This window comes from Athene noctua, chromosome Z, assembly GCF_965140245.1.
Source record: "Athene noctua chromosome Z, bAthNoc1.hap1.1, whole genome shotgun sequence".
Taxonomy (NCBI): Eukaryota; Metazoa; Chordata; class Aves; order Strigiformes; family Strigidae; genus Athene; species Athene noctua.
This window is the reverse complement of record NC_134077.1, coordinates 2,050,434-2,062,567: the sequence shown is the minus strand read 5'-3', so window position 1 is coordinate 2,062,567 and position 12,134 is coordinate 2,050,434. Positions and strand designations below refer to the sequence as shown.

At 41.4% G+C, this 12,134-nt stretch overlaps 1 protein-coding gene across 2 annotated transcripts in view; it reads left to right on the top strand.

Moving 5' to 3' along the window:
* The window catches only part of DCC (DCC netrin 1 receptor), a 612,108-nt gene that overhangs the window by 379,308 nt on the left and 220,666 nt on the right, over positions 1-12,134 (top strand). For both annotated transcript variants that reach the window (XM_074932358.1, XM_074932359.1), the window contains exons 6-7: positions 1,535-1,689; positions 3,306-3,426. In XM_074932358.1, coding sequence (XP_074788459.1) covers positions 1,535-1,689; positions 3,306-3,426 — 276 coding nt within the window. The remainder of the gene's footprint in view (positions 1-1,534; positions 1,690-3,305; positions 3,427-12,134) is intronic.

Here is a 12,134-nt window from a genome sequence, read left to right as displayed (position 1 = left end):
CAATAAGACTTTTAGGGGTGGTGGGTAAAAAAAACCACATTAGTATATTTACTGTATAACATAAACTCCTCTAAATCATATGAAACGGGATAAGAAAAAACAAGGCGGGTATTTTTGCCCTTTCCCCTGGTAGTTTGTTAGTAGTGTCCGACTACTACGAGATTGTGGATCCTGCAGGTATTGTAGAAATAGGAATGAGACGGGAAAAAAAAAAAACAAACAAACAAACAAAAAAAAAAAACCAAAAAAACCCTCTGGGAAATTAATAATTTTGTTTGGAGGGAAAAATTTGAAAACTAGAAATCATGAAGCCACGTACTAAATAGGAAGTTTGAAATTAAATCCTGAATTGCTCTTCTGGCGAGCAGCATCCTCCCGGAGCACCGAGGGAGGCTGCGAAGAAACGGTGTTTGATTGGGTAATTGAGGAGCACAGTGGAATCCTTGGAAACCCGGGGCCTGAGGGAGGGAAATGAGGGCGGCCTCGGTTCTAATTTCTTAACTTCTGTGCAATTTATTTTATAATCTTCATCTTCTTTTAATTTAGAGGGTTTGTTGTTTTTTTTTTTTTTTTTTAATATGATGGCTTTATAAATATTCTATTCAGACATCGGGAGCGATGACTCAAGAGATACGATCGGATTTTGTGTCTGAAATAAGTCACAAATGGTATTTGGAAATGAATCTATTGTGGCTTCCTGGCAACTGTGGCTAGTCAAAACAGAGACCGTCGTTCCCCTACAAAAACCTGTGACAAAACGTACACGGGCTGCTGAGTTCTTGTGTCTGTTTTTCAGTACGATGCGGGGTGGGGCTTGTTAGAAATATATTAAGAGTTTTCCTCAAATTGCAAATTTCCATCACCCTGGTATTACAATAATGATGATATTAAATTAGCATATCATATAGCGTACTGAAAAGCTGGGAATACATTAGAGCAATACGAGGCAACAGATAATTGCTAGCTTAATAAGAATTCATTTTCAGCAAAGATAACTCAACCTTGTTCTTCTTCCAGTCACCAGGGACAGATTTCCTAGTTATTGATTATCTCTTCATCTTCTCTAAACCCAGTCAAAAGTCCTTCTTGGTTACATTGAAAATATTTCTACTCTGAATACTTTTAACTTGCACCTAAATGTGCCTGGACGTGTGTTGACTCGTAGAACTTTTTGACGTAGGCAGTTGGCATCTGATCCTTTGAAATGAATGAGATTCTATTACCCCCCGTACTTGCTTAGTGAGAATTATCTATAATACTTTGTGAAAAATAAATCTACGTCTTCTAAATCGAGGCTTTAATTCTTTAATTTGGAAAAAAAAAAAACCAGCTATTTAAGTGTATTTTCTACAGTAAATGCTTTCCCTACTATTTAATTTTTAACAGGCTCAGGGTTAAAGAGAATAATTTGAATTATAGAGAGGTTTTCTATTTATATCTAATATTCTTCTGGCTCACTGAAACGATTTACTCTCTAAACCTTCCTTTTTATCTCCTCATCGCCACTTTCATTGTTTCCCCGTTTTGTTTGCAGTTCCACCGTGGTTTTTAATTCGCCCTTCAAATCTTTACGCCTACGAGAGTATGGACATTGAGTTTGAATGTGCCGTGTCTGGTAAGCCCGTTCCTACGGTGGAGTGGATCAAGAATGGAGAAGTGGTCATTCCTAGCGACTATTTCCAGATAGTGGTAATTATCTGGCTTTTATTTGTTAGAATTGATCTTTTTTTTTTATTTTTTATTTTTTTTAAACTAAGTTGTGAAATGTGGTCTGGTATTTGATTCAATCGTTCCCTTCATAAACATATTGGTCTTCTGGAAGGATGTGGAAGAAATTTTGTTTTCTAATCTAAATAAATTTTGTTTTCTAATATAAATAAACTTTGTTTTCTAATGTAAATAAGGCACGCTGTACTGAGACGTGTCGGGTCAAGACCGTTGACATTATTTCTCAGTTTTAGTAATATTTGAACGAGGTCTTTTCACGGAGAATCAACACTGTGAGGTTAATAATATAAGGTTAATAATATATATGAAGTCAGGTTAATAATATTAATAATATTGTTTCCCTCATGTTAGTGATTTCTGTTACTCACTGTTGCCCTTTTTGATCGAAAATAATAGATCTCTTCTCCAAAGAAATAATACTCAGGCACAGGGGGTTAAAAATGGTGTCATTTGACATAATTACAACTTTTCAAGAAGAATTGTTGTGCCCCCTACCCGAAGTAACAACCCCCATCCCTTTTAGCTGAAGTCACTATTATATAGGTTAAGAATTTAAGCTGGGTTTTTCTAAAAGGCTCGGTCTAGCTGGCCTCTCCTGAAAGCTGTCTCGCTTGTAAGTAAGCGGAGATGCTGGAGACATCTTGAAAAACTTCATCCACCATGAAGATATCCATAGGTCACGAGGTGTGGCTTCTTCAGGGGCGTGGCTCGGTCCAGCACTTTCTAATTGTTTATCTCGTAAAAAATAATATCGATTGCGATCATGTCTTTTAATTACCTCTCACACGCACACACAAAAAAATGTGGTTCTCCTACAGGATAGACTTATTTTGCCATATCCATCAGCAAATTCCACCTGGTTTTTATCCGTCATCGCTTATTAGAAAGCGACCAGAAGCCGTCCAATGAAAAGACAGCTCTATTGCTGTTCCGGTTCTGCGGTGGAGGTGGTGAAAAATTATTTCCCTTAATAGTTAACAGAAGGTATATTTCAGGCAGAGCATATCCCCTCACTTGAGATATTTTACCCAGCATAATTGGTTTCTGCTTGTGCTAACAGAAGTTAAAAGTTAACTCCGTTTCAAATGAAGTAGGCGTAGAGTGACCTTTTCTTGAGGATCTCCAGGCCTCGAGCCATAAGGAGGCTTTGACCTTCAGAACAGTATTTGTTCAAAGATGCAGAGTTAAAAGTTCTCTTCCATCTCCCCTGCAGCAAAGAGCCAAGCCAAAATTTTCGAAGCGCTGCTCGAACGATGGCTGTAATTTGGAGCTTAAGTCTTGAGCCGGGTTTTGAATGGACTCTGTGCAGGAAAGGGAATTGACCCTTGGGCTGTAGACACCATCAAACAAAATACGAAGTCCACAAAGTGCCAAGAGATTCCCGATGAAAAGGCTTATGGTTACGGCCCTCTAAGGACCAGGGCTATGTGAGCTGGAGCTGAGATTCCATACACAATTCTGTGTTTCACGGAATAGCCGCTCTGGCAAGGTTTTATAATCCGCATTCACTTTGGATGGTGTTTTTCTAATTAATTCTCTCCACTTCCTTCCTTTCTCTTTTTTTGCTGTCTCTCTAGGGTGGCAGCAACTTACGGATTCTGGGCTTGGTAAAGTCAGATGAAGGTTTTTATCAGTGTGTAGCTGAAAATGAAGCTGGAAACGCACAGGCCGGTGCACAGCTAATCATCCCAGAGCCTGGTAAGATGCAAAGGACATACAGAATTGTAGACGTAATTAATGCTATTAACATAAAAATCCCAAATGGCCAGCTACTATTCTTTACTCCCTCTTCCTTATCCAGCTGGCTGGCTGTAGTTAACAGTGTGTCCAGGCTATTGGATAGTTTGAGGCATTTTGTTCACTGGGGCAATTACAAATACCGACCTTGTCCTAGAAGATGACTCCAGAGGCCAACTAAACCTACATGAAAAGCCATCGACAATGTCTTACTATCTATTGGTGGGTTTTATCCTGCTGAAATATGAGAAGGTGATCACAAACGGGTGAGGTGATGGAATAAAGCAGTCCATAAGCAGGAGGGAATTACATCGTACATACTTCTGCATTAAGCCGTTGTAGAACATTTGTCTCGGGGAAAGGGAAGAGAAGAAAAAGAGGGGAAGAAAAAGAACCGTTTGGCAGTGGGATATGAAGTGCAGCCAGCCGTTGAGATCAAAAGGTTGGTGTCTAGATGCTGGAAGGGTGAATTTTTAATTTTTTTTTTTCTTGCCCTGAAATTAAGAGGTGTTTGGTTTTATGTGCGGCAGCGTGTTTACTGCTTTATGGGGTTTTAACTAACGGAAAGATGTCTTCATCTTAAGCTGGATGATAGGTAAAACATAGATCAAAGCCTTTCAGAGTTTCTGGGTTATAAATGATTAATGACCTGCACTGGGCTGCAGGCTACACTTGCTACTTCTCATGGATTATGGCAGCAAGCCGAGAACAAGAGAACAGGCTGAAGCGTTGTTCATTCTCCGATTTGGGCTGGGAAGAGCAGAATCTTGGTAGCCCACAAATTCTCAGTCGACACAGATCAATTAACCAGCCCGATAGCTTATGCCGTAGAATTTCCTTGGGAAATCCTCTGAGAAGTTTCCACACGCAGCATCAGTGTGAAGTTTTAAAGCTTTGCCAAAAATCTCAGCTTTTGGAAAGAGGAAAATAAGTACGACCTCGGTCCACGTTCTCGTTAGCTGCAGTCGTCTGACTCTTAAGGAGTCTTGTCTGAACGCTGAGCAGGGATGTTTGCTGAGATCCATCCGAGTTCAGTCCTGTTGTGTTATGAGAACCATCATCCAGAGCAGTTCCAGGCAGTGCAGAGAGAGGTGGCAGTACCATGGGGCCGTAGCTGCCACCATCTCGTAAACCAAAGTGAGGATTAAGCATCCCTGGAAGCTGCAGATCCCCCATTTGCAAAGTCTTTTCCATGAAAATGCTTAAAACAAATGAAAATGGGAACCAGGGATAAGATTCCTCCTTTTGTTTTCTGTCTCTGTCGCCAGTGAGCGGCTGAACGTGTATTTTGCGTCACGTTTTTTTTGAAGCTCACCTCCCTCGTCCTCCTTCTCCTCGTGAAGCTCTTTCTTTTTCTCATCCTTTTCCTCTTTTTTTTCTCTCCACTGCCTGAAAGAAAGTCCAGAAGCAACTGGAGAATTGTCAGAGACCTCTTAATAGTCCCCCTCTCCCCATGACATTTCTGGTGCAGAGGCTATGGAGCCGTGAAAAATGGGCAGCTTAGTGGGAGATCTGGGAGGGGGTAAATGGAGAAAAATCTTAATGTTCAATGAGTCATTATTATCCTCCTCCTGCTAACGTGACCCTCCAGCTCAGGCTCCTTCCTCTTCCTTCTCCCCGGGGCTAATTGGCCAACTGAGCTTGGTGGTTTGGTATCAGGATCAAGAGGCAGATATTTATTTGGGTTCCCACTTCCATACGTGCCCTCTGCCAGGATCTCACCAGGTGAGCATTTCCCTCGGTTTGAGAACTCTTCCCTGAGGGAAAAATGTGAAAATGAGGAGGCATTTGCCAACTAGATTTCACAGGCAGGGAAAAAAAATATATAAATAAATAAAAAAAAAAAATATGTCGAGGTGATATTGCGGAAGGCTGGCTGGGATCATCATCCCCCTCAGAACCAACCAGCTCTGCATCAGGGAGACACGCAGTTGGGTTTTTGTTGGTTTTCTTTCCGTTTTCTTTTAAGCTGAATCTCCCGTTTAGTTTGTGCACTCGAATTATATTTACGGGCATGAACATCTGAAGGAAACCAGCCATTTCCTACCATAGCGGGGTTTAATCTGGTGCTAGGAACATCCTAGGGGAAACTGGATAACTCGTTGCTGCTCCCACCTAGTGATTGCGAGTGAAACGCTGTCAGTAAATTTTACACTCTGTTGGTGTTTATTATGTTTGGCATTGGATTAAAAATAAAATCGAGGAAAATGGAAAGAAAATCCTAAAGAGCTACGGGACACCATTGTAAACTGTCTCCATTTCCCTTTTTAAGTGATGGATTACTTTTTTCTGGCTGTTTAATCAGATCTTCAAACAATGCCACTCCAATTCCTCTGAGATGAAGGGAAGGCCGGCATGCACAGATGGTGGAGAAGCCGACTAGAAATACAAATGAAGCAGTGGGGCTGGCTGTGGTGGGAAGAACGTAGCCCTCTCAGCTTTAGTTTTGTTGGGCTGAGCTTAGAACAAGTCTAGTGCTTCAGCTTGAGCTCTGCATGGCATCGCTGGGGTCGGGGGCTCGGGTAGGGGCTCGCCCTTTTCCTGGGGGAGTCAAGGGCCCAGCAGACCCCACGCTTGGTATTGTTGGTGTGTTTTTATGAGAGCACAGTGAAGTTTCAAGATGCTCATTAATAGATCTCATCACCTTCTGGAGCCGTTAATGAGGAAGGGGCATGAACAGAGACATGTTGACAACTTGTCTGAGCTCCTTTTTTTCCTGAAAACCAGGGTTAGTTTAAACCCTTTCTTGAACTAATAATGATTGCACCTGACCAGTGATTTCAACCTCAAATTTACAACAACCACTTTTTAACTTTTTTTTGGTGTGATTTGTAAAACCACAGATAGTTTCCACTTTTAAGTTTCGCAAGTAATTTGGAACAGTCGGTGGGTTCAATATATTACGTACGTTCTGCTGGGGAATTTTGAAAGTTTTATTCAGGTAGAGATATATAATTGTTGGGAGATAACGGCTCCCACATATAATCAGTCTGATTCCTCCTACTACGCTTGTTGCTACGTAGATGCGTAGATTCACATCCACTGCTGACCACGAGTAGCTGCAGAACCTGAAGGAACCGCCCAGAAGTTGGCGTTAAAACAAATATAAAATGAGACTAGATACACCCCTTGTAAAGGCTGGGGTGCTAAATTGGAATTAGATAATGCTGAAATGAGAAGTAAAAGCCAACCTGTGGCTGTGAGCTCACGTAGATAACAGCTTCCGCTGTTAGTATTCCAGATGCGGCTATAGGATGTTCAAAACTCTTTCGAGATGTGTTGCTTAGACTATAAAAAGCCAACGAGCTCCCTGAGAAATGTAAAATTTCTGTCCTTTTAAACTGAGATTATGACTGGAGAGACATTGTACTTAACGTTATGAACTAGGGTAAAAAAAAAAGCAATAGTAGATGGTCTGCAATACATGCGTTAGTCAATAAATCAAGGAATATTTGTAGGTTCCAGCACACTTGGGGAAAAAGCACTTAGGGTTGTTTCTCTTCCTTTTTCCTTTCTTTCCCCTTAACAATTAGGAAGTAGTTGCTCACCGGTTGATAACAAGAAGAAAAAAAAAATAATTATGACTATAAATGCTTCTTATTTCTATAAAACCAAAGCAATAAATGAGCCAGATTTAAGGATTTCACTTCTCTCATCATCTCCAATACACAAGTTTGGGGTTTCTCAGGCCACCTCCTCTTTTTTTTAATTCCTAGCTCCAGGCAACCGAGTTCCTACGGTCTATGGGAATGTGTGATCGTATTGAGCAGGTAGCAGGAAGAAAGCCTACGATACACACTTCTGGTTACACGTGCTGGAAAACAAATTCTCAGCAAAAAAAAAAAAAAAAAAGCAGCTGAAAGAGATCTCAGCTGACTGTCTTATTTTTATAGCTGTATAAAACCCTGTTATTTGCACACCGAGGAAATGACTAGAGAACAGCGTGGTGGTGAGTGATGGACATGCATAACTTCAGATGAAGAGAATGTCCCAGAGGAAAATCTTCCTATAAAGAACTTCCAGACAGTTATTTGCTTTATGCCAGTGGCTTCTCACGGCTCCATCCTTCACGGAGTCATGAGATGGGTTGGAGGGGTTGTTTTATTCTAGCAGGTGAAAGATCAGATGAAGACAGCCCTGAAATAAGCAACTTGTGTATGCGGTAGGATAATTATTAGCTATGTTCCGGCAATAAATTCCTTGCTAGAAAAATCTGCAGCTTTGGAAGCCATCCTGTCGCAGAGACTGGTGCTGTAAATCACTCTTTACTCTTGGCATTATTAGCAGTAGCTAATTTGGCAAGCGGAGCAACAAAGAAAACGATCTCTTGGGTGTTCTAACTAACCAGGACCCGGACTGGTCGTGCTGCCACCCCAGGAGAGGGCACGACGCCAGAATTATTTGCAGAAGGGATTATTCCATGTCCATCCAGGGATGATCTCCAGATGTTTGGGGATGGCCAGATGTGGATGTTGCTGGGAGATGGGGAAGGATACAGGTGCTTGGTCCTCGGTGGCCGGTGGCCATCGTGTGGGTGTTTGAGCCCCGCTGTGCCGTTATCTTTGTCTTTTTATCACGTGTTGTTGGGGTTTTTTTGTTGTGGTTTGTTTTTTTTGGTGTGTTTTTTTTTTTTTTTTTTTAATTCCTCTCCTTACAACTTGTGTAGCTCCTTCTCACGTCAGATTTTCGGCGTAGCAGCTAGCAGATTTAGCATTTTTGCATGCGTGGGACCTTTGCAAAGACTTTACATTCCTGTAGAATAAGACTTAGTTTGGGAAGCCTGTGAATTACTTTTCCTCGCTAAAGAAACAGGGATTGACTCAAATAATTTTCAAAAACCTTCCTCTCTCCTTGAATTCCTACTACAAAAACATTCTCCGAGGCACCATTTCCCCTCCCTTTATTATCATAAGTATTATGTATAATTACTTATTCTATTTCTTACTTATAATTACAAAATAGTGTTATTTATATTTGCTACCCAATTAAAAAAAAAAAACAAAAAACCAACAAACACACAGAATAACTTCCATCTCTGTGCTAAAAAAACTGGGTTAATATTGGCATTAAAACTTCTGATTTTTAGTCCTTGCCATCCTGTGGGGAAAGCCAAACCACGTATGTTAATCTTGTTTATGTTTAGCCCTAGAATTAATCTTAAATAAACCCCATGATTTCGAATATCAGGAAAAACAGGGTGTTTTTTCTTAAGAACTGGTAAAACACTGAAAAAGTAGTGATGAGGCATAACGTTTATTTGAAATTTTAAGAGCTTGGGCAGATGTCTTTTTGTACTAAGAATCCTGATCCTGCCTTTACAGGGGAAGCTGGAATGTGTCGACTCTTGAGGCTGCTCTTTATGCCTTGGGTGAGTTAGAAATAGGAAATTTCACAGAGCTACTTCGCGTTGTGCAGGCAGAGACAGAGCAGAAGAAAGGACTGAGAGATTATTTCAAGATCCCACTCATAAATTTCATATATATATATATATATATATATATAAAATAAATATATATTTATTTCAGATATAGATCTAATAAATAGATATATATCTATTTATATATATCTATTTTCCCCTCTAACACACAGACTGGTAGTTCTACTGGGATGTGGAAATACATTTCTTTTCTGAAGGCTGATTTAGTCATGCGGTGCAAGTTAGACTGACCATACGGACTTCTCCTAAATAAAAGAATGTGGGGGCAAATTCCTGCACTGGAGCAGGGATCCTGCACCCCGCTGAGTCTTGCTGCCTCTGGCTTGGCCATTGCCAGGCTGCTCTTGGCTAGCAAACTTGTTCATGGCACTGGGGTGCTGTTCCTAAGGAGGGACAATGAGTATTTAAGATGCTTCAAAATAAAAAAAAAATAATATTATAAATATACCTTGGGGAGATGAGGTGTAACCTTCCGTGGGATGCAGCTCCAAGGATGAAACGCGATGTAGCCCGGACATGAGAATTTCTCCCCAAAGGTGAGGTGGCAGCCCCAGACAGTGGGGAGCTCATGGGAGGGGGCTGTGCCTGGTGGCTCTGGACCCTGAAAGAATTCAATGTGCTGTATCCTCATCCTGTCTGGAGCCCCACCACTAGCGATGGCCAAAGAGGTGCTTCAGGGGAAACTGCTCGCAACAAAAAAGCTCTAAAAGCACCCGATGCCCACGGATGGGGAGAAGAATAACCCCCTGAACCAGTGTCAGGATTTTTTTATGTTGAAACAAGAGATTTAACGTCCTTTTGGTATGCACAACTGGTAAGCTGCTCGCGTTTATTGCACCGCGTAAGCAGTAATAATCAGGATAATAGTAAGAATAAATTTTGTTTATTTGCTTTTATGGTGGTCTTTGCCATAATATTATGACACCTTACTGGGGATTTATAACGGATGTATGCAAAAATGCAAAATCAGCAGAATATTTTTCTCGTTAAAAAACAGAGTCGATAGATAAAGCCCACCCTAATACCGGCAGAGGCGCTTAGAAGGCACCTCTAGACAGACGCTCTGCAAGCGATTGTCTTGGAAGATTTTTGGAGCTTCCATCTTCACAGGACTTTTAAGAACGTGTTAGGTAAACATCTGCTCGGGATATTTTTAATCTGGCCGTGGGGTGTAGGAAAGGATTAGTTGGCTTCACGAGATCGTTTCTGGTTGTGCTTTCCATCGATCTAGTGAACGTTGCTGGAATCCGTGGACTGTAATAAAATGTGGAAAGATGCGGTTAGAGGTCCTTGATCTTGTCTTAAAATACCAATATAAAACTTGGTGACTTTGTTCTGTAAGAGCTATAACGGTTTCAAAACCTGGCAGCTGGGTTTCTACACCTCCACAGTCTCCTGTGAAGCTCAGGAGATGAGCTTCTGTGCTGGAGTCACTCTGTTTTCTCTCGACCGTGTGAAATTGCAGCTCAGGCAAAATTTTGAATATTTGGACAGTCGGGGAGAAATTCAGCAAGAGGGAGGCCCTGGTCTGGGGAGAAGGGTCATGTGAGAGTGTAGTGAGACCAGGAGGTGTCTCCTGGGCTGAAGCAGGATGTCTCTTCTCTCGTTGATAGATGTATTTTGATGAAATGTCAGGTGTTCTGGGGTGAGATGTTTCTTAGCTGGGTTGGAGCTGCCTTCCTGCGTATGAAAGATCTGGATAAACTGAACAGGATGAGTCTTTATAGAGAGTTTCAACTGAAGGGAGACAAGAGCAGCCCAAAATTAATGGTCCTGTCGTAAGTAGGAGGAGTGTTCTTGTAGCTTTTATGAGTCTGAGATGGTAAACAGCTGGACCTGGATGTTCCCTGTCCCTGTGGAGTGTTGCTGATGGGTGGCTGCTGGGACACCTTGGGAGACCTTTGGGGTTTGGGTTGTGTGTCCCTCTTGGCACCAGTAACGTACCCTCGGGTGAACACACGAGTGCCTGGGGCAGGCAGGGAGCTCTCGGGGTTTAGGGGTGGGTTTGTACAACCAGGGAGAGAAGTTCAGGAGCTCATGGGAGATATTGAAGTGTTTGGGGAGCTCTCACGCCTCCAGCAGTCAACAGGTGATGAGTGAGGGACTGGAAGATTGACATTTTAGAAACCATTTTTTAAGTTATCTTAGTCATCTAAGGTGTCAGTTAGACATCTAAGAACATTTGTACTTCCCGAGTCACGTTTGTGCTTTCAAAACCCAAAACGTACAATTAAAGAGTGATCCAAGCACGGAGGTTCTGTAAAGACACAATAGAATTTTACAGAAAATAGCATGAGGGTTGTAAGAAAGTGCTGTTTGCCCTCTAACAGGAACACAATTATCTATTAAAATAGATTTAGGATAATACAAAAAAAAAAAAAAAAAAAAAAAAGACAGCGGAGGGTAATAATCTCCTATAATGCTATTAACCATTTAAAATCCAGCCTTGTGATGATTTTTTTTTTTTTTTTCCTTTAATAAAGGATATACGTCAGTAAATAACAATCATGGGAAACTGGAATACGATTAGAGTTTAAATGATGGTCATTAAAATATCGCTCACTGTATATTGACTTTACACGGTAATGTCACAATAATCACAAGATAGAACGAATAACTGCACAATGAGTTCAAAGACTCCGAGACGTGTTAGAATTTAATTTGTCAGAAGAGCAGAGCTGAAATGACTTATGTTATAAATGTGGAAAGAGATGTACTTTTTAGTCCTATATGAGTTTGGTGCAGATAACTGGGTATAATGATTTCATATAGGATCTCTCACTGTGAAGATTTTGTGGCGTTTGTAGGGTTTTTTGGTCTTTTAAACCTTGAAAAGGAGATTTTTAAATTTTTTTTTTTCCCACCGGTATTGTGTGAATGACCTTCTGCATACCAGAAAGCTTCGTTTTTCATGCAGGAATTTGAGGGCAAGGAAGAAAGGTTTTCACGAGCAGCTCATTGAGCAGTTGCTCACTCAGGTTGGGCATAACTTCATCATTTGGTGTTTCCACGAGAGCAACGCAACATGTTCCGCAGTGAAGTAACGCTGCAGAAAGATCTGTAAGAGGTGCCAAGTCAAATTCTGAAGAAAATCTGAGGTGAGGGCAGCTAAGCCTGAGTTTGGGCTGGGGCTGTCTGCAGCCAATTGGGGCGAGTGGGTTATGCATCTGCTTCCCCTCAGCTCTTTGTGGAGCAGCTCCTGCGTTTTGCTCTCCAAAGGCCAGTGGGTTTG